Source organism: Dermacentor albipictus, chromosome 7 (assembly GCF_038994185.2).
Source record: "Dermacentor albipictus isolate Rhodes 1998 colony chromosome 7, USDA_Dalb.pri_finalv2, whole genome shotgun sequence".
In the NCBI taxonomy this organism is placed as follows: Eukaryota; Metazoa; Arthropoda; class Arachnida; order Ixodida; family Ixodidae; genus Dermacentor; species Dermacentor albipictus.
This window is the reverse complement of record NC_091827.1, coordinates 129,076,322-129,099,730: the sequence shown is the minus strand read 5'-3', so window position 1 is coordinate 129,099,730 and position 23,409 is coordinate 129,076,322. Positions and strand designations below refer to the sequence as shown.

The 23,409-nt window shown below is 46.8% G+C and overlaps 1 protein-coding gene across 1 annotated transcript in view; it reads left to right on the top strand.

Moving 5' to 3' along the window:
- The window catches only part of Cda5 (Chitin deacetylase-like 5), a 371,641-nt gene extending 352,828 nt beyond the window's left edge, over window positions 1–18,813 (top strand). Inside the window, exon 8 of the mRNA XM_065424245.1 lies at window positions 12,520–18,813. Within this exon, the coding sequence (XP_065280317.1) occupies window positions 12,520–12,709 (190 nt within the window). The 3' untranslated portion in view covers window positions 12,710–18,813. The remainder of the gene's footprint in view (window positions 1–12,519) is intronic.
- Window positions 18,814–23,409: the final 4,596 nt, after the last annotated feature.

Genomic DNA, 23,409 nt, shown 5'->3' with positions numbered 1-23,409 from the left:
CATTTAGAAGCATAATTAGTTTCAATACAGTCAAAAGGCAGGTCAACTAAGGTTTTGTTAGTAAGGGCCAGAACGTCCACATTTTTTCCGGTCTAGCTCATTTTCTGCAGTTGCTAGAGCGTAGGCAAGTCTTTCTTTCCCATAATCGGTGCGCGAGAAGGGAACCTATTATGGCGGTTGATATCAGTAAGGGTAGGAAATTGTACTTCTCTTCAGATTTGATAATTCTTGGAATAGGTCCACCCTACCTAATGTGGCGTTTTTATAGGTTCTTAATAATCTAGATTTGTATATATTGTGGATTTTCATAATGTTATGCTTGTGAAAGAGTGGTTCTGTGTGTTCTAAGAACGATAAATTTTCTATTGATCTAAGTGCTTTTTCTGAATGAGGAAGAGTTTCTGTAAGTTCGATGCTATCGTGTTTCCCCAAATTAGCCTGCAGCAATGTAAGTGAGAGTTAAAGACTGCAAAATATAACAACTTTTTAATGCTGACTGGAAAAGTGTGACGGTTCTGGCTTAATACAGCGGCGGCTTTGCTTAATTTTGGTAATAAAGTTTTCACGTGTTCATTCCAAGACATGTTTTCTGTGAAAATGACGCCTAGAATTTTAACAGGCTTTTCTATTTTAATTTTCAATGTCCCAAGAGCAATATGGTCGTCTATATTTTCTAAGGTACCTGGGGTGCGAAACAACGGACACTTAGTTTTTGACTCATTAAGAATGAGCCTATTGTTCTGGCACCAAATCTGCAAGTTGTGACAGGACGCACTTCCATTTTGACTTAAAATATTAATGTCTTTCCCTTAACGAGTACCGAGCAATCATCAATCATCAGCAACCGGAGCACTGGGTCATCGTCCCGCCTCCTGTAGATTTGCCAAGCCCACTGGTGAAAACCTTGGCCGTCGTCGCTTCTATAGCTCTCCACGTAGACGACGTTACACCAACGACAATGACTAAACACACGGAGAAGTTTGCAGTTTCTTGAGAATGTGCTGAAAACTTCGGTCTCTGCGTCGCCGCATGCACCGTATACTTGAATACAAGTGGTGGCTGCGATGGCGCTACTGCGACTAGAACCAACATGGCTCGACAGGAGGAACCGTCGCGCTAGGTTATTGTCCCGCCTCCTGCATATTTGCGGAGCCCACTGTTGAAATGCTCGGCCTTTGTCGCTTTCATAGCTCTCCCTGTTGACGAAGTTGCACCAGCGACAGTGACGAAACACACGGAGAAATTCCAAGTTTATCGAAAATGTGCTGAGAAATTCTGCTTCTGCGCGTCTGCTTGAATCCAAATGGTGGCTGTGATGGTATTCCTGCGACTAGGAGGAACACAGCTTGAAAGAAGGAACCGGATAACTTGGTCATCGTCCCGCCTCCCATAGATTTGCCGAGCTAAGCGTCAGCCAACTCGTCAAGCATCAGCCAGAAAGACCGCTGGAGCAACGATCGCTCATCTAGAACGGCGAGCCATCTGTGCGACCCGCGATGGTGGCAGCGCTTCCTATTGTGCCTATCTTCTGGCTCCGAGACACACCATGACGATGGGACTTTCCAGTGCCATTCTTGTTCCTTACCAAACAAACAATGAAAACTAGAAAATGGTGGCAGAAACCATCGAAGATTATCGTTAAAATCAGCTTTAATTTTCTCGTATAATCTCGTGCCATCCATCACTCACGATTCCAATGCCTAATGATAGCACGAAACACTATGTCTTGGCCTAATCACAGCGCCCCAGTTGAAACACCGTAGCAACCCCCACTATCCCTGGTATCCTGGCTACCACTTCGTTGCAACAGCTAGCCATGTTGGAGATTCCTAGATGGTGACGCCACATTCATTCACGTGAATGGTTGTGAACAGTGTGCCTTGCGATACTCAAGGCACGCTAACCCAACCATCTTCCTTCTTCCTAACATGAAAGGCTTCAAGCACTTTACGGGCTAATGCTGCTCTGGCTCTTCCTGTATCGTGCATGCCCCCAAACGCAGCTGCATGAGGCACAATGGAACGGCAGGGGTGTACCCACACCATTCTTAATCGGCAATACGTGTTCCCTTAGGCAGTCATTACCACATCGGCCGGTTTGGCCTATGTAAACATTGTCACAGCTCGACGGAATTTTTTATACGATGCCTACCACGCCACGGAGAAGTGGCCTGGCGTGCTTGACCCACGCTTGGCCTTTTGGGAAGAAATGCGGGCACAAAGCTTCGACAGCTTGTTAGGTACCGAGAAAACCACTGGGATGTCATGCCCGTTTGCAACCTTTTTTCAAGGTTCTCTGGTTGCTCAAGTTTTATTGTTATTGAATGTGCTGGTGTAGTACGTACCTTGTTGTTGGCTGGCGATGTCGAATCAAACCCAGGTCCGGGGCACGGTACTCACGGAACTAAAGAAGCTGTCTGCTGGTCAGTCACGACTACTCAGCGAGGTTCAAGTTCTCAGAAATAAACTGACCACGACTCAACAAGATATATCTGACCTTAGTAACAGATTATCTGTCCTAGAAATTTATTATCAATATCTATTAACACAGCGCACCAACGTGGATCAGATCTGCACTAACACCACCCACACAGCCAAAGAAATGAGATACCCGCCGTGGTTGCTCAGTGGCTATGGTGTTGGGCTGCTGAGCACGAGGTCGCGGGATCGAATCCCGGCCACGGAGGCCGCATTTCGATGGGGGCGAAATGCGAAAACACCCGTGTACTTAGATTTAGGTGCACGTTAAAGAACCCCAGGTAGTCAAAATTTCCGGAGTCCTCCACTACGGCGTGCCTCATCATCAGAAAGTGGTTTTGGCACGTGAAACCCCATAATTTAATTTTTTAAAGAAATGAGAGAAATAGAAGCCCACCTAGATGGCGCCGAAAATCGCTCGAAATGTAACAGTTTCATTTTCTTTAATATCACAGATAACAATCCTGCTGTTAACAGCGCAAAATGTAGACGAGAGACGAGACAAGAAGACACCACAAGCGCTGACTTTCAACAACGGTTATTTTAAAAGAAACATGGCTTCTTATAACCATTGCCCACACGTGTCGCAGTCACGTGATCGCACATCATGTGAAACATGCACTTTTTCTTTTTTGCACTCAAGGTAATGGTTGCACATGCAAAAGCACAAGTTATTTTATTGTCAGCGCTTGTGGTGTCTTCTTGTCTCGTCTCTTGTCTACATTTTGCGCTGTTAACAGCAGGATAGAAAACAAACAAGCCCAATCTGCTACTCTAGTGACAAAAAGGAACTTGAGCTTTTGCATGCGCAACCATTATCTTGAGTGCAAAAAAGAAAAAGTGCATGTTTCACATGATGTGCGATCCCGTCCGTGACTGCGACACGTGTGGGCTATGGTTATAAGAAGCCATGTTTCTTTCAAAATAAACGTTGTTGAAAGTCGGCGCTTGTCGTGTCTTCTTGTCTAATCTCTTGTCTACATTTTGCGCTGTTAACAGCAGGATGGAAAATCAGCAAGCCCAAGCTGCTACTCTAACACATAACAATGCATCGGAAACCTACGCCCAATCTCAAGAAACTGTCTTGTGCCGAAATCACCGAGATCTAACCATTGACCACAATGAAATTGAGCTGACCATCTTGGCTTCCATTCTTCCGAGAATACTTGCCCAATAATAGTCAAATTTACTTTTTTTAAACCAAAGAGCTAATCTGTTCTAATGGCCGTAAGTTAAAAGGGACTGATTACAGCATTAGGGAGGACACGCCTTGTCCGAGATGTGCGAAAGCATTTCGTTCGATTTGCCAAAACTAAAACCACAATACTAGTTGCGCTACAACACATTGTTAATCGGTCCTAAGTGGTACGCATTCAACTACTCGTCGCATTCAGTGAAAGAAATCTGACAGCATACAGTCCATCATCATGTCACTAAACTTCCTTGCAGCAGCCATCGTGCTAAACTGCCGTATTTTTCTGTTTCTTTTATTTTCCTAAACCTACGCAGTTTCCTCCTCAAGCATGAACAAATTTGTAATCTTGTTTCATCATCTGCCAGCAACATACACTAACTGCAACTTGGCTAACAGATACGTCATCGATACTGAAGTTCTTGCCACTCTACCTAATTTTAATGTTTTCAGCAGGGACCGCAAGGGCTCCAGAGGAGGAAGTGTTCTAATTGCCACTAACCAGCAATTGCCTTGTGCTGTTATTAACATCTGATCAGAGCTTGAAATACTACGGATAATCTGCCGTTCCGAGCCTCAAACCGTCGTACTTGTTCTCTGCTACAGAGGCCTCCCACAGCAATTCAAGTTTTTCTTATAACCGAAATGATAGACTAAATCAACTTTATGCTACACAGCCCAACGCGCGCATTCTCCTTTTGGCAATTTCAACTTCCCGTCTATTGACTGGCAGAACTTAACGCCGACAAGCCATAAAGAAACGATTTCATTGATGCGTCTAAATTTCAGTCTAACCTAGTTAGTAAAAAACCCACACGCTTCGTACGTGAATTATCTAACATCTTGGACCTTATACTAACTAATCACCCTGAAAGTTTATAAACTCTTAACTCCGCGAAATTAGTGACCACAAAATTCTACATGCTACTTTTACCTTCATTCCAGAATCGCGCCAAAGGTTCCATTAAACGATTCGCCTTTACGACAAAGGCAATCACAATGAAATTAACCAATTTCTCGCTTATTTTGCAGACTTCGAATGAGGTTTCCACGACTGATCAATTGAGGCAACTGGCTTACTTTTAGATTACAGTACTAACAACCAAATTCATTCCCACCGTTACATTTCGTGCCAATCATAACAAACCATTGTTTTCGAAGTCTCTAAAACACTTGCGAACACAAAGAAATGACTTTTCCGTGCAGCAAAATGAAACCCGAGTGCATGCGCAGGAAAAAATATTACGAAGCCGAGTCAGCATATCTGCAGTTCAATTGTAATGCCAAACTGGTATTTTTTCAAACTTACCTGTCGATGATCCTAACCTATTACCCAAGAAAGTTCTGGCAAGTTCTAAACCCTGATCATGCGCCTATCATAACACTTACCAATACACTTGGTGAGAAAGCGTGCGACGTTGGATAAGCAAATATATTTAACACTGCATTTTCTTCCGTCTTCACAAACTAAACTGATATGCCACCATCTGTCTCAACTAGCCAACCAGGATCGCTAATGCCACCAATCACATTTGCTGCGCACGGCATCACCTGTATCATTGAAAATATTAAGATGTCATCTTCTGCCTGCTGGTACTGACGAAATCACCAGCAAACTCTTAAACTACACTCGGCATGCTTCCTCAGTGTATCTATCATTTGTGTTCTCACAATCATTTTCCACAGGCAGCATACCCAGCTATTGTAAAGGGGGGAAGGTCGTTCCGGTGTTCAAATCAGGTAACAAAGAATCACCCCTTAATTACCGCCCCATCATTAGCAAGTGTGCCATTCAAAATCATGGAGCATGCAATCTATTCTAGCCCATTCAATTTCCTTGACTGTGTTATATCCTTTCATCCTTCTCAACACGGATCCTCTATCTTGTGAAACACAATTAGCTATCTTTTTCCATGACTCGCACACGAACCTTGATTCTAACCTTCAAACTTATGCGATCTTCGTAGCTTTTGTGAAAGCCTTCGACAAGGTTCCTCAAAGCGCTTGCTACTAAAGAAAAGCTTTCTTGGTTATACTTACATCATAACACATTGCAGGGGATAAAAGAATTTCTGGTAAACCGAACTCAATTTGTTCACGTTAATAATCAAGCCTCTAGGTCTCTTCCAGAAACATCAGGCGTCCCGCAAGGATCAATCGTTGGTCCCCTTGTATTTTTCATATCTATTAACGACCTACCAACGCATGTCTCCTGTAACGTCCATATCTCTGCCGATGAATATGTTATCGCAGAGTCACTAACCCCTCTGATCAACTAACTGCCTATAGCGACATAAATTACGTCCAGGACTGGTGTAATCCGTGGTTCATGGAACTACACATCGATAAATGCAAACTTGTCTCCTTTCATCGAAAACGTAATCCTCTGCTGTTCCCTTACACAATCTCGCAGGTCACTATAGCATTAGCACAGTCTCATAAATACTTAGGCGTGACGTTGTCCAACGATCTAAGCAGGAAACCGCATGCCACTAATCTGATATCGTCTGCTAGCATAAGCCTTGCGTTCTTAAAACGTCATCTACGTCAAGCGCCACGAAACCTAATATTGATTGCCCACAAGTCAATCGTACGCTCTAAGCAGGAATATTCCTCTGCCATCTAAAGCCCTAACCGAAAATATCTAACAAACTGTCTAGAATCAATACGAAATCGCGCCACAAGATTCATTCATTCATGTTATTCATATTGTTACGTAGGAAGACGCAGACGAAAAGCTATGTGCTAGTATATTTAGAAGAAAATACGCTGCGCTTGGCCAAGAGGCAACAGCCCGCGCTAGCTTCTAATCGTCGTCGTCGTCTCCTTACTGCTCGGCTCTTCGCCATTGGAAACACTATCCCGTATTACTACCCCCGGCGGCAAAAGCGCCGTCCCGGAGCGACTAAAGGCCGGAGTCTGAAGCAATGTAGTAGGTCTCGAGGCTACTGACGTGTAGGACATCACTAGATGCCAGAGTGGATGACGAGGTTGAGCTCACAGGAGCAGTTTCGTACGTCACAGGCGTCACCTGGAGCAGCTCGCGGTAGGACCCTGTGTATCGCGAAAGGAGCTTTTCTGAAAGTCCGACGTGACGAGAGGGCGACCACAGGAGCACGAGCGCACCAGGCGAAAACTGTACGCCACGGTGGCGGGCGTTGTACTGACGCTGCTGCGTGGTTTGCGAGTCCGTCAGTCGAGCACGGGCAACCTGGCGTGCATGGTCGGCGAGGGCGATGGCGTCGCGCGCATATTCGGTTGTTGAGATCGCAGCAGGAGGAAGTACCGTGTCAAGGGGCAAGGTCGGTTCGCGACCGTAGAGTAGATAAAATGGAGAAAATCCAGCGGTGTCGTGCCGGTAAGAATTATAAGGAAATGTGACGTAAGGAAGGGCAACGTCCCAGTTGTGGCGGTCCTTCGAAACCTACTTGGACAGCATGTCGGTAAGAGTACGGTTTAACCACTCTGTGAGGCCATTGGTTTGAGGATGGTATGAGGTAGTCAGCTTGTATTGAATAGAGCAGGAACGCACAATGTCGGCGATAACTTTCGAGAGGAAGTTACGACCACGCTCAGTAAGCAGCTGTCACGGGGCGCCATGCACTAAGATAATGTCACGCAAGAAAAAGTCCGCGACGTAAGTGGCGCAACTGGTAGGGAGAGCTCGCGTGATAGCGTATCGGGTGGCGTAATCAGTTGCGACGGCTACCCGTTTGTTCCCAGAGGATGACGTGGGAAAGGGACCGAAGAGGTCTAATCCAACACGAAAGAACGGTTCCACAGGGACGGTGATCGGCTGTAGATGACCGGAAGGTAGCACCTGAGGTGTTTTCCGACGCTGGCAGGGATCACAGGAAGCAACATAGCGTCGGACGGAGCGAGCGAGACCAGGCCAATAGAAGCGGCGGCGGACGCGGTCGTGTGTGCGGGTTACCCCAAGATGTCCTGCAGTGGGTGCGTCATGCATCTCAAAGAGCACAGTCTGTCGTAGATGTTTTGGCACGACAAGAAGATCAGGGCCATCAGGGAGGAAGCTCCTTCGGTACAGAATATCGCCCTGGAGGACATATCGGCGAACAGATGCGTCGGTAGGTGTAAAGCGCAGACACTCGATGAGTACTCGCAGCGATAGGTCTCGGTACTGCTCATCGGCGATGTTAGTGAAGGTAGACACAGGGAAAATGCCGCCGGCGGTACTACTGTCGGTGTCGTCAGGCTCGTCTACTGGGTAGCGAGACAGGCAGTCAGCGTCCTTGTGTAGTCTGCCAGATTTCTAGGTGACAGAGAACGAATATTCTTGGAGGCGTAGGGCCCAGCGACCAAGTTTTTCTGTAGGGCCTTTCAATGAGCATAACCAGCAAAGCGCGTGATGGTCTGTGACAATGGAAAAGGGTCGGCCATATAAGTATGGGCGGAACTTCGCAACCGCCCATACTAGGGCCAGACACTCACGCCCAGTGATGGAATAGTTGCGCTCCACGGGCGAGAGGAGCGTGCTGGCGTAAGCGATAACATGGTCGTGGCCACGCTGGCGTTGTGCCAGTACTGCGCCAATTCCGTGACCGCTGACATCTGTACGGACTTTGGTAGGCGCAGAAGGACCGAAATGGGCCAGAACGGGAGACGTTGTGAGCAGATCATTAGAAGCGAGAATGCAGAGGCCTCACTATCGCCCCACTGGAAAGGGAGGCGATAGGGGGCGTCTTTCTTCAAAAGCTCGGTTAGTGGTCGTGCTATGGCCGCGAAATTTTTCACGAAATGGCGGAAGTACGAGCAAAGGCCGATGAAGCTGCGCACATCCTTGACACACTTTGGAACAGGGAAGTGCGTAACAGCATGGATCTTGCCTGGGACCGGTTGCACTCCGTTCGCGTCAACGAGATGTCCAAGGACGGTAATCTGGCGACGGCAGAATTGGCACTTTGATGCGTTGAGTTGCAGACCGGCTCGACGAAAAACGTCTAGGACTGCTGAGAAGCGCTCGAGGTGCGTAGCGAACGTTGGGGAGAATACGATAACGTCGTCCAAGTAGCACAGGCACATGGACCATTTGAAACCGTGAATAAGGGAGTCCATCATGCGTTCAAAAGTGGCAGGAGCGTTACATAGACCGAACGGCATCATTTTGAATGGATAAAGACCGTCAGGTGTTACAAAGGCAGTCTTCTCGCGGTCGAGGTCGTCCACGGCAATCTGCCAATAGCGGGAGCGAAGGTCAATAGAGGAGAAATAGCGAGCACCGTGGAGGCAGTCAAGGGCGTCATCAATCCGAGGTAGGGGATACACGTCCTTTTTGGTAACCCTGTTAAGGTGTCGATAATCCACGCAAAAGCGCCATGAGCCATCCTTCTTTTTTGCCAGCACAACAGGTGACGCCCATGGCCTACATGACGGTTCAATAACGTTCTTGGCAAGTATTTTGCGAACTTCAGTGTGAATAACTTAACGCTCAGCCGATGATACTCGATACGGGCAGCGATGAATAGGATGGGCATCGCGGGTATTAATGCGATGTTTGACAGCTGTTGTTTGGGCGTAAGGACGATCGTTAAAGTCAAAAATATCTTGGTAGGAAATCAGAACGCGGTAGAGCGCACGAGCGTGCTCGTAAGGCATGTCGGGTGCAATCATTTTCTGTAAGTTGGCGATGGTACAAGTTGCCGACTGCGACGGTAGAGGAGGATCGGCTGAATGGTCACCTACTGAAATCGATGCTACAGAGTGATCCTCGAATGAGCAAAGTTGGGCCAGAGACATCCCGCGTGGCAGCACTTGTGCCGTCAAGCCAAAATTGACCACTGGCAGGCAGACGCAATTCGCCGTAATAGATAAAACTGTGTGAGGTACTGTGATCCCGTGTGTAAGGAGGACGTCTTGCATAGGAGCCGCGATGTAGTGACCGTCGGGGACTGGTGGGGAAGGCACTAGGTCAACGTAGGTCAGTGCCGAAGGTGGCAAGCGAACGAAGTCGACGAACTGAGGCGACTGGGGTGTAGTTCAGCGGGATCCAGAACAGGCAGGTCAAGGCAGAGAGTACTGGCGGAACAATCGATGAGAGCAGAATGTACGGAGAGGAAGTCTAAGCCGAGGATGATGTCGTGGAGACAGTGAGCGATGACTGTGAATAGCACGATCGTTGAGCGATCGGCGAAGGAGACGCGGGCGGTACACATACCAATTACGGGGGCTCTTCCGCCGTCGGCGACACGGACAACAGGCGTCGTGGCGGGCGTGATAATTTTCTTGATCCGGTTACGAAGGTCAGCGCTCATTACGGACAAATGCGCACCAGTGTCTATGAGTGCAGACACAGAAACACCGTCGACTCGCACGTCAAGAAGGTTCAGATGAGTGGGCGACGTCAGTAGAGGGTTTGGCGGCGTAGGGAGCAATCCAGCGTCACCTCGAGGTGCTGCATCGTCTAGTTTTCCGGCTGGGAGCGGTGTCCGAAGGGAGTCAGCCAATAGGAGCGACGGGGCTGGGGAGAGCGAGATTGTCGTCGTTGGGGCGAAGGCGAACGAGAATAGGAGCGGTTCGGTGCAGGAGAGTCAGCGGCGGCGTTATTGGAGCGTGCGACATAAGGAATGAGAAGGGCCACCTGGGGGCGAGAGTACGCAGTATAAGCAGGCCGGGTCGGGGACTCCAGCGACTGCGACAATGCCGAGAAATGTGCCCGATTCGATGGCAGTGGAAACAAATGGGCTTGTCGTCAGCAGTGCGCCATTCAGATGGGTAGCGGAAACTTGGTGAGTAAGAAGATGCGGGATGGGGCGGGATCGAAGAAGCCGGGCGGGTATCAGGACGATGGGCCGAGCAGATGGTGTGAAGACCCATGTTTTCGAACTCTTGGCGGACAACTGCCAGGATCAGTGAGTCCGTGTCTACAGATGTGTTGGTGGGACTGGAGTCGAAGGCAGCCGGATAGGCAGCCTCAATCTCACGCCGGACGATCCTGGTAACATCGGCAGTCTTGTTGGGACGAGGAGTGTCGGCACAGGAAGATGTCGGTGGGGTGTTGGGCAGACGAGCAAACTGCGAGTTTTAGGCGGCGGCACTTTTTTATAACAGCATCCACCGTTGCTACGTTGTTGCAAACGAGCAAGTTGAAGGCGTCATCGGTAATGCCTTTGAGGATGTGGGCAACCTTGTCGGACTCAGTCATGTGGGTGTCAACTTTGCGGCACAGAGCCAAGACGTCCTGAATGTACGTGACATAGGGCTCTATTGACGTCTGCACACGGCCGGAAAGCGCCTTCTGCGCGGCAAATTGGTGACCGTAGGGGTTGCCGAACAAGTCTCGAAGCTGTGTCCTAAGTGAATCTCAACTGGTGAGCTTATCTTCGTGCGTGCGATACCAAACTCTAGGTGTGCCACCGACGTAAAAGACTACGTTGGCGAGCATAATAGTAGGGTCCCACAGGTTATTGCGGCTGACATGTTCATACAGGCTGATCCAGTCATCGACGTCTTCCCCATCTTTGCCCGAGAATACGCCAGGATCACGGGGGCAGGGAGAGTAATGTAGGTCGTCGAGGTGGCAGTAGGTGTCGGAGCCGGCGGAGTCGGGTTGTCGTCGCCGGGAGCCATGAAGGAAGGCTCGACGTACCGTCCACTGCGAAACTCCGTGACGAGGTACAGGGAACGTCCACCTCCACCAGATATGTTACCTAGGATGACGCACACGAAAAGCTATGTACAAGTATATTTACAAGTAAATACGCTGCGCTTGGCCAAGAGGCAATAGCCCGCGCTAGCTTCTAATCGTCATCGTTGTCTTCTTACTGCTCCGCTCTTCGTCATTGTAAATACTATCCCGTAGCAATATAATGCCAGTGTATCATCGTTAAAAGCAGAATCTGGCCTAAAAACCCTGACTTGTCGGCATCGTATCGCTAGTATGCACTTGTTCCACAAGTTATCTTACAGCTCACTTCAACATCCACCTTACATGGGTCCTCCAGTACGCATTTCACTCCGCATTGATAGCCTCCCTAAAGTCGCCCGAGCACGTGCCCACACCACCACTTCTGCCTCATCATTCTTTCCAAGCTCAGCATCGGACTGAAGCGGCCTTCCACACGACATCGCCGCAATGACGCAATGACCTGCCACGTTTTTCAACTGTATAATTGCCTTAATTAGCAGCGTGCAAACGTGTTCGTAAGCGTCTTTTCTTTTGTATTTAATTTTTTTCATATTGGTTACCCACCCCTTATGTAGTACGCCCAATCCTGGGGGCCTTTAAGGTAATAAAGTGAAGTGAAAGTGAGTAAGGAGATCGTTGCATCAATGTGGCCTAGCGTATTGTTCTACAAGAGTGAACGTTGGTTTTTAGATAGTGTTCGAAGATAGCTTGTTTGCAAGTGCTGTGTTCTCTGCATGTGCACATCTCTGAAAAATAGATATATTAGGGTGATGCTCTGAAAATAAACGCGGTGAAAGTCTGACATCCTAGCATGTCCCTCTTGTGTTTCCTGTTCCTTACTTTTAAGCACGGTGCTTTGAAGCACAAATCTTTCGTTAAAGTGAATTAATAAATAACTCAAACACCGAACCATTGAAAGACCAAAAGGTGGAGAAATTAGATGAACAGTAATTTACCAGAAAGCTTCCTTGGTCCTTCATGTTGCTTTTAGATTGATGAGGTAATTTCAATATTGCATGTAAAAATGACAGCTTTCATACATCTCTGCAAAACTTATTTACCTTTCCACAGAAAATATTTCTTGTAGAAGATCTCAACAGGAAAAAGGCTTTTTCAGGTGTGGCTGTCAACTCGATTGAATACGTTGCTAATTTACCCGTGTATAGTGATAAAGCCCGGTGTATCTCCTGGTTTTCGCCTCGCAGAATCAACAGCTTCGAGCCATGGCAGTGCACGCCGAGGAGTGACCGACCCGAGCCGTGCCACAGGCCGACCGTCTGCAACGTGCCCTACCAGGGAGGCCTCCGCTACATGAAGACATGCCAGCCGTGTCCCGACGTTTACCCTTGGGTCGGCAACACTGGCTTTGGCAGCAAAGGCGCCAGACGCAAGTGACCAGACAAGGAGACACCACTGGCCAATCTTCTTCCGCGCGCGGGACGACATGACAGAGTGTACAATCATCAATAGAGCTCTTGTTTGAGAAAGCGCTGTCCATAGGAAACCGTGCGGCGGGTATTGATTGTCTCCTCTCCAAATTACAAAATGATATGTGTAAAGAGACTGTGATGCCAGCAATGATTCAGTAGCAGAAGACCAATGGTAGGGGGGAGGGAAATGAAAGAAATATGCATGCAAATGTTCCTCTCCTATCATTTTTCTGCATCTATGTGTGCAGCGTGATACGATTGAGGAGTTCTATAAAAATTCAGTCAAGCGTCTGACAAAGGAACTTTTTAAAGGGGCCCTGGAGCATTTTTCTTGGTGGAGCTTGAGTAACAGGCTTAAATTTGTCGGGTACCTTTATTTGAACATATACCGGAAGAAATTTTTGCGAAGAACATAATAAGAACGAATATGTAAAGAATGTAATTTTTGCTTTCGCTCTTAGCTCTCAGTTAGGGGGGCACCGATAAGAAATCTCGGTTATCTCACTTTCCTTCTTTCCGTAGTTTTGGTGAAGCCATCGAGACTACAAATGTGCTAGAGAGCGGTGACAAGGCGGTCGGGATGCATAAGCCAACATTGGTGAGCGCTCTAATTTCTTCGCGCTCATCTTTGTAAGCGCTGCTCGTGTCCAGTGTGGCCGCTTTCTCGTTAGGTCAAAATAGATGCTAAATGTTGAGCATGTGCGAGTAGCTGCAATTCACCGAATAACTTGAGGGTGGCATTCGCGTCATCGCCAAGAGCGGGGCTTCCAAACCGCTCGAAAGAGGACAAGATTTCTTGCTACAGTAAAATGGCTCGGCGTGTTTATTGTAGCATTGTCTACGAATACGAAGCGCTACTTAGCATGTTAAAAAAGTGATTCAGTGTCCCTTTAGATGTTCTTCTATTGGCGTTGGGGTAGGAGACAATGAGTCGCATGTTCGTGCCTTACCTAACAAGAGCTCACGCTGTTTGTGCTCGTGCCTCGGAATGGCTCACACTTTTGTGTGGCGGCCGCCTGATGTCTTTCACAGCTAGCACGAACTCTGCTGATTTAGTTAGGCGTACTTCTGCTGTGAGCAGGTGAACTCCACATGGTTGACATCAAGAGGCTATGCCATTTTTGGATAAAAGCAGTAATAGCGAAAGATATCACGCTGCAAGACGAGCCAAGGGGCCAATACTGTTGAGGCTCAAGACTGCGCACAAATAGCGTATGAATTGCACACGCGAAGATCGAGTCCAACTTCACTGCAAACATTGGTATCGCTGATAGTATTTTACGAAGAGGTTGGGTGCACGATAATTCCGGTGTCTCGAGTAATCTGGCCAACTAAGTCCCAACGCCAAGTGCGCCGTAAAAGGTTCTGTGTATTATTATTTTCTAGTTGTGTTTATGACAATACTAGTACTGTTCCGTTAGAAACTACGTCGTCGTACAATCATGTCTTTTCGTAGACCCGAGCTTTCAGTACGCAAGCTGGACTACAAAGAAAAGACAGACCAGGAGAGGAACCTCCTACCTTAATAAGACCATCTGATAAGTACGCTCCATTTATGGACTACCAAACGAAGTTCTTTTAATAAATAAACGTTACAAGCATTTCTCGCGGGCCCAACCGTACGTGCTAACGAGGTTTACCTTTGCGTATAACCCTCTATTTCCGCTCATTCTGCGAGACCGGCGTCTTTGGGTACGGAGAGCTGTGCCTGGCTTCTCGCTCGAAAGGCTGCACTCAACCCACGCGTCTCGCAAATGAGAACAGAGCAAGTATTACGTACCTTGTCCCCCTACTGCAAATAAAGGACCGCGCGCGGTGGCTGGTACTTTTCACCTAAGCCAGAACTCGCCTTCTGTTCTGGGTGGTAGAAGGATCTTCTCGGTCGCTTCTTGTCGATTCCTCAGGTGCGTCGCGTTTTACTGCTTATATAAACCTCATGGATGCGCTGCCTTTTTCGAGTACGTACTAGTTAAAAATGGAGCTCGCTGACCACGACATGAGATCATATTAGGACGTTTCGCGTCATCCGTCCTTGCTGGCGATGACATTGTCGAAAGAAGTAGTGCGCCACCAGAGTCCTTACTTCAAGAAAGAGTCTATAATCAAGTTAGACATCGCGTTAGACATGTTTCTGGCGACTGTTGTGTTACCTAAGTTCTAGCAATTCTTATTCTTATTTATTTAAATTGTCAGCCATTACCGCAATTCACTGCCAGTCCATTTATTACACATTGCCACACTGAAAATGAGCGGTTGTTTTCAAAGTAGCTTGAAATAAGCCAGTAAGAACATTCTCGCCCCTCAGATGCGCTCTAATGGGGGTGAAAGAACTCATGTTCGCCATGCTTACGAAATGGTCGGCGTGGCTTGGAACAGATGCCATGGCATTCCTCATCTTAACAAGCTGTGCCCAGTGTTCTGACGCACACGGGGGGAGACGCCGCTGAAGTCTAGATGACCAAGTGGCGACAGAAGAAGCGCACACGGCGAGCAACATTTTCAGCTTCATTCGGTAAAACTTAAGCGCGGTTCTTTGCTGGAAATATCATACAACGACAAAGCCACGGAAGTGCGCATTTTGCACGGACAATACAGTAATTCAGTAATGTAATTCAGCATATTCAGTAATGCTGGGCCATTCAGTATGAGATGCGATTAAAAATAACGGTGTAAGAAAGAGGAACATAGATACGAAGGCAGCAGAGCCGAAGCTAGACATCTCTTGCCCTGTTGTTTATTGTCTAGTAGCTTTTTATCTTTGTTTTCTCGTTTATTTTTCACTAAAGTACAAAGAAGTCTGTTTGTGATAAACATGAATTTTCACGTACTTTACATGAAAATGGCAGACGTTGGAGTGATTGGCATAGCTAAGCACGTAGATCTAGGAAAAGAAGTAGCATTGCATATTCATATACCACATCAAAGCTGCAAAACACTTTCTTTTAATCCACGCAATCTTGTAACGAAATTCCCATAAAGTACAACTCAGTATTGTGTGTCGGTCGAGTCCATTAAGTTGTGGCGAAATGATACGCAGATGCACATTTCTAGAAGGCGCAGAAGACACAGAACAACGAAAGAGACTGGACACACAATACACGGCCATGTTCGTGTCCACTCCTTACCCAGTGTCCAGTCTTTGTCCCTATCACGCAGTTCTCCATCATACTACAGCAAATATGTATTTAAACACGCGTCTCGTTACACGAGGAGAACAAGCTAAATGAAATAAAAGCATAGAGCAACAAAAACCAGAGTGAGTTTCCTTAATGACTTGAAAGATTAGGCCTAGAAAAACGGGCAGCGTTACTGTCGTTCTCGTTGATGTATCTACGCCTTCCGCACCTAATCAACCAACTATCAAGGAAACGCGTTTCTGCTTACCAGGACCTCAAAGGAATGATTTTATCTTGCCGAGTCTTAAGTCAAAGTTAGCACCACGACGCTTTGTCTGGCATTTTAAAATTTGCGGGCCGGTATGTCTAGCAGCAAATCTGCGCCGATTTGGAGGTGCCTTTTCTGAAGATCACTATCGAGGACACTAACATTTTCCCGGCACGTAAACTCTGTGCGTAGGATGATTCTAGCGGTATTGTTGAGGCAGTAAATCACTCAAAGTTATATCTCCGAAACTAATGTTCCCCGATGTTGGCTGGCCATCAAAGCACACGAGGTATTCGGCATAGCTCATTGCTTAAATGGGCAATTTTACTTCTATTTCTCGTTGAATTTTTCATCCGTAGTGCGCGAGATTTCGGCTTGCTCACACTAACTTCTTCGTATATTAAATCAGTTCGCGTCGCAATGTCGTTCTGTTTGCTGTTATAGGCAGTCGAATTGTTCTTTTAAATCTTTTTAGATCTTTGGCTTTCCAGGAGAAAAATTGTGCGTTCCTGCACACCCTTCGTGTTCCTTCTTTGTACGCGCATTTATTTTCTAGTGTCGTCATCGATCAAATCGGTTTTTTGCAAAAAAAAAAGAAACGCACACACAAGCAGCAGGCGCCCTGACAGGAATCGATTGTAGACGCAGTGAGCGTTGCGCGCATGCTCCTGCATTCACGGTTGTGAATCCTTGGCGTTGCCATGTGAATCCTTTTTTTAATATGTGTATGTTTTGTTACGTTTTAAGCACCGTTAATTTATGCCCTGGAAAGTTTATTTATGCCCGGTAGTGTTGTTGACATTCCAGCTAGTATTGGCGAGTAGTGAAGTGCATCTTCCTCCATGCCTTGAGCTGCCCACCAAAAAACATGGTGAAGAGGCTCTCCCCTTGGTGGCAAGGTGTCACATTTACAAGACACCTTACCAGGAGGTAATCAAATCATGCATTTCATTTTACGTGCCTGTAAGTACTGTTTCATGGCCGGAGGCCTCATGGCGCTCCACGAAGTCCCGCTGCATTTCACCATTTGTTGCCCCCGGTGCTGGATCGGGCTCGAATGTGGTGCCAACATCACGCGTTGAGGCGCTGGCCTGCACAACTGTGCGGCATTTGGGGTGGCTGGCAGGAAACTAAGCGCCGACAAAGCGCACCCTACGGTAATTAAACGTCATTTATTAGCGCTATTAGTTTACTTAATGCATCGCCTATTCTGTGCTTTTTTTGAAGAGCATTGGTAAACAGTTACCTTGATTCAATTAGTGGTGGAACTATATACAGATGATCGGGCACCTGTAGCGCCATATACCAAGGAATGCGAGATAATTTCAACAAACTACGCTTGCCCCTGTGTTGAGGTTTTCGCACCTACCACAAAATTGGGGCATTGTGCAGTTTCACTACTAAGTCTGAACAATGGTTGCCAAGGAAAACTGACATATGTCGCCACAGAACCTCCGACTAGATATATCCGTTCTGGCGCTTGTATTCTTTTTTTTTCAAGCAAGTAATGAAAGCGTAGTGGACTGTCCTGTTTCACAGTAGTTTATGGCGCCCAGCGTACAACCTTGCTTGAATTTTGTGAAGGGCAACCAACAATAGATGAAGAATAAACTTAGTTTAAAAAAATGCGACCCTAGCTGCCGGCTACACCCGCAAAACGTGTTCCAGAATTTCTCATCTGTTAGAAAGCGGGGCTTCGGACGCGCACCATGACGCGCTCGGCCTGTACATAGCAAACCCGGAGTGGCACCCTGTCAATGGTAGGAAGGCAATGTGACAGAACAGCTCACCCAAGGTACTTTCATGCAGTTGTTACTTTTTACTTGCACAAAATTTTGGCAATATTGTAGGCCTCATAGTAGGAAAAGCGAAGCATCAGAGGCGAGGAAGAGCTTGATTGGAGTGGGACTTGGTTGTACATTAAATGCCAGGGCTTAGCAGTCTTGTTTCTTACAACACAAACAGTCGTGTGCCGCTAGTTTTGCGCCAGTTGCTGAAGAAGCCCTGTGATAACTGGTTGCCTTCTGCAGTGGTGCACCTCCGGGTGCATGCGTGCCGTAGTGAAAGCCGCCGCGCGCCGCCTCCGTGTCCGCAACAAAGAAAGAACTGGCTCCAAAACCCGCTCCCGCTGCCATACGTGAAGTCACATTTTGGGCCGACAACGTTGGATCACCGATACCGCAGACTACGCACTCCAAGGCCTTGGCAGTACTGCTTCTGTATGCGTAGGCGTCCAGAGACAGAAACACTGCATGCGGCCACTATCGTTTATACATGTTTTGTCCAAGGTATGAACAGCAGTAGTGACCGTCTGCAATTCTTAAAAAAAAAAGAAGCTAGGCATCGTGTAGGGAAAACTCGGAGCTAATGGCATGGCTCGCAGGACAGCAGAAAGCCAGCAATTTCTGTCCATCGACTTGACAAATTGGGCAGTCTGCAGAAAAAAAAGAGGCGGCCCAGTAGTAGACGTAGATCAGTCAAGTGATCGAAGCTAGCTTCGCGAGTGGCAGTGGGTGCCCCCGGAGGAGAGCAGTTCTTTCTCACACACGCGTGTGGCGTGCGGCAGACTGTGTACCTTGTCTGTTGTTTTGGCCCCCTCCGTGTCCCGCTGTATACCCAGTGTTTTTTATCGGGCAACTGTTATGTGTACTCCCTGTCATAATAAATGAGACCTCGAACATCTGCCTCGGCTCACTTCTTTCCTGCCTTTTCTGGTGCCTTTTCTGGTGCGCCTACACACGACGTTGCAGTTTTATCTATTTGTGAATGCGCCAGCATCAGAACGCTCGTGCGAACGAAAATCCGGCGGCGTTCGTCAGTTACGTTGCAATGCGAGAGAAGCGGAAATCGTGGAGAGGCGAAAGTGCGCGACAAAACCAGTGGGAAATGAGGGAGAGGAGGTAGGGTGTGAAGGAGAGAGAGGGTGGCTCCACGTCACACGTTGGGAGCCACAATCACGCTGCGGCGAACTTGCCAGATTGCGCATTTCAGAAGGTCATACACGTGTTGTGAAGGCAGGTGTCGTTGAGTAGTTTTTAAAACGGATGCATTGTCAACAAGAAGCTTGCCAAGTGCGAGAGCTAATGCATTTTCGACAGATCAAGCAACTGATCGACCATTAGATTTTGTTAAGACCAAAGCTGAAAGTGGCGCATTGCAATGGCCCATACCTAAAAAACGCGGCATCTAGTTGAGTGGTACAACATTATCATCATCAGCAATGGCTAATACATGCGTAGGCAAGCAAAGATGCAATGGCTCAAACCGCTGTAAGCAAGCGAATATTGCAATGGCGCATACACCTAAGGCACAGGCTACAAGCGCTCAGCAAAGTGAACCGAAGAGTGCATACATTTATTGACATCACGCGTGGAGCACACAGACCAGCATACGTTTCAATACAGAAACAAGTCAAAACAAGCATCCGAGCCATCAAGAAAACATTGCATGCCGCCTCGGGAGTACGCGACGGCGAAGGATGCTCGCCAAGCGAGAAACTAGGTGCGACGCGGCGGGAGCGTTCGATCGCGAGCGCTGCTTTCGCCTACTGAGAGGATGCAACGTCAAGTGGAACGTAGCTGCGAGTCGGCTTAGTTGGTACAGATTCATTTAAAAAAAAACTGATTGTGAACAAGACAAACAGAGACGAAGAAAAGGAGCAACACAAGGACGAGCGCTCGACCTTGTGTTGCTTCTTTTCTTCGTCCCTGTTTTTCATGCGCACAATAAGTTCTTGTGTAAAGTGGAAGATAGAAGTTGCTGGCGCGAGTCTGACCACGCTATTCGAGCGCGCGAAGCCACATCTCAGCGTCGAAAACGAGAAGCCCAACTGCGAAAGCAACAACGCGACGATGCGAGATGGCAACGCAGAAAGGAGGCCGAAGCTCGCGCCAGACAGCGGCTTGCCACACGTTTACTTCACACTGCTGCTCTCGCAGGAAGGCTCACCCCTCAGATCACGCAACCTAGTGCATTGTCAAGTGTGGGCCTTCGTGTTCACGTGTTACGGGAACGCTGCGGAACTTTTCTAAAGCGACGCTTTCATTAGCTACCTTTTTAGGGCTCGATGCGGATGACTGGGTCGAAAAACTAAGCAGGCTATCCTATCCACGTATTGGTGGCGGAAAATGCGCTGCAAGAACTCGGGAAACCGGGTGGCAAGCGAGAGGGCAGCCGCGAAAGGTGAAGGAAGGTGGTTGCATGCGTTACAAGACAGTTTTATTCGCCCGTTTTTTATACACACGAATCTGTTAGTCAGCCTAAGCACATAGCGCTTGTCAGCTGATCTGGCAGCTGGTGGATACATCAGCAGCTACAAGGTTCAATGATATACAACACAAAGACAAGATAGCAGGATCTCGTCCGGCGCCACATAAAAAAAAGAAATAGAAATAAAGAAAGGAATCGATGAACACAAAAGAAAGTATAACCTGACAAGCTGCGATAAGTAGACTAGACACATGACATAAGAGTAAACATGCAACGGATCATGACCCTAAAGTCACACAGAATTCTCATTCTTGCATTGTTTATAAGCACCACTTTCTTATCTTTTTCACCAGCGTTCTTCTTTTTACAATATTGCATAAGTCATTACTGAGATCATTAAATAGCGCTGGGACATAATACTTCCTCGTTTTTTACCATAGTTTGGGAAAACTCTTGGCTTAACGTATCTGTCTAGTTTCCTTAGTGGCACTTCTTTGTGGACAGCTACCCTGAAATGTCTTCAAAATAGTGCCGCAGAACCACTGAAAACCGAAACATTTCGCTTATCTTGAGTATGCCTAGTCTAGAGAATTTTTCTTTTGTAGAAGCCGTGTGTAAGACTGTTCCATAAGATATAATATTTACTATTCGTTTATAAGCTTATTAATCGTTTGCCTTTTGTATTCTGAGCATGTGCCATATAAAGTTGTTTCATAGAGCAAAACAGACTCCACCAATGCTTTGTATATTGTAATTCTTAAATTGAGAGGACATTTCCCATGCAAATTAGAAATTAAAGCTGCCGTAGTTCGTAAGCTTTTGCGCAAGTGCTCCACAACATTATTTCAAGTTAGGTGTTCGTCCACAAAAACGGGTAAATATTTTACAACTGAATCAGTCTGCAGGGGCACACTTTCACAAGTGTCGCAAGTAGATTTGTGCAAGTATAAGGATCGGTCGAGGCTTACATGTTTATGTGGATTTCTGAAACATAAAGGTTTGGTTTTATGTGGATTGATGAAAATGCAATTTTTCCCAAACCACTCCATAATTTTATGTATATATTCTCGTAGGCGGGTGCGTCCTCTCTCATATCCCGCGGTACCTAGAATAAGCGCGGTGTGATCTGCATATTGGAATATTTTGGAGTTCAGTTGTAAATTGCCCAAGTCAGTGACATAAATGCGACAAAGTATTGGTCCCAAAGCGCTACCTTGCGGTACACCGTATTTTATTACTTTATAGCTACTGTATTCATTCTCAATTCCAACGCACTCTAATCCATTGGAAAAGTAGTTAGCAAAGAACATGTTAAACGGACCTCTAAGGCCTAAACTATTAAGCTTGCTTATCATTAGAGCGTGGTTTGGTTTTATGAGGATTGATGAAAATGCAATGTTTCCCAAACCACTCCATAATTTTATGTATATATTCTCGTAGGCGGGTGCGTCCTCTCTCATATCCCGCGGTACCTAGAATAAGCGCGGTGTGATCTGCATATTGGAATATTTTGGAGTTCAGTTGTAAATTGCCCAAGTCAGTGACATAAATGCGACAAAGTATTGGTCCCAAAGCGCTACCTTGCGGTACACCGTATTTTATTACTTTATAGCTACTGTATTCATTCTCAATTCTAGCGCACCGTAATCAATTGGAAAAGTCGTTAGCAAAGAACCTGTTAAACGGACCTCTAAAGCCTAAATTATTAAGTTTGCTTATCATTAGAGCGTGTTCTACAGTATCGAATGCCCTGGTCCGGTCCATGAAAATTGCTAAAGCATTTTCAATAAGTTTATGAACGTAATCAGAAAATTGTTCCAGGAGTACGATTGTATTTCTATTTTTTGTGAAACCAACTTAAGCTGCATTATGCAGAGAAAATTTCTCACAAAATGACTGCATCACATACGCAATTTGCTTCTTTCCATTATTTACGCCATGGCGCACAAAATAGCGATTGGCCTGTAGTTGGTATAGTCGTCTTTTCTACCGCTTTTATAAACTGGCCTTATGATAGATATTTTTAGCTCTAGCAGTATAACGCCAGTTTCAAGTATGCCATTTAGTATTTTTAGCATTATATCTTTCAGCTCATTGAAATGGAAATATAAATTTCGAAAACGTACTTTATCTATTCCCGGCGGTTTAATCAGTTTTATCGGTCGCATGATGCGCTAAAGATCCGTTTCACTTATAGGTGGTAGAAAGGCCGTGTGTGCGCATAGGCGAACTGGTTTGTACACGTCAGAGTTGCTGTCATTACTTTCTCTCGGTATTTCCGCAGCTGTTACGAATGTATCGTTGAACTTATCGCATATTGTCTGCACGCTTTGCTTGGGAAAGTTCTTTTTGACCGTATCCTCGATACTGACGTGTTTTGATCTGCCCATTAATTCATTTGCTATTTTCCATGTTATGCTCACGTCGTATTTGCTCATTGTGAATTGATGGAAAAAGTATCGCCTTTTAGCCTGTCGTATTTTTGCGGTCACAAGATTTCGTAGCATACGAAATGATCTTTTTTCGTCATCTTCCGGCTTTTTCCCACGCACACTCCTGGCCACTGAACCCACCAAAACGAAACAGAAGCAACATCTTCACAGTCTTATCCACAACCACGCCGGATCAGAAGAACACCTCCTGCGAGAACTACAAACGAAACTATGCGGAGACGCACCCTCTACCGCGTCAACTCGCAGCAAAGAATACTCTGGAAATCCGAATCCAGAACTCGACCGACCCTTCACGCAGGCCGAAATCCACGTAGCCCTATCCAAGCTTACTAGAAATACTAGGCCTGGTAAAGACCGGATCCTTAACAAACATCTACGCAACCTACCACCGCAGGCCGCCGAGGCTCTCCTCCGTTACTACAATGAGTGCTGGGAGAAAGGAGAACTGCCTGCTGTGTGGAAACACTCGGACATCACCATGATCCCCAAGCCGAACAAACCTCTCAGCTTGGAGAACCTACGCCCAATTTCCCTCACTTCGTGCGCGGGAAAGCTTCTCGAACACATGGTTCACGATCACATTACCCAGTGACTGGAAGACAGCGGCCACCTACCAGAC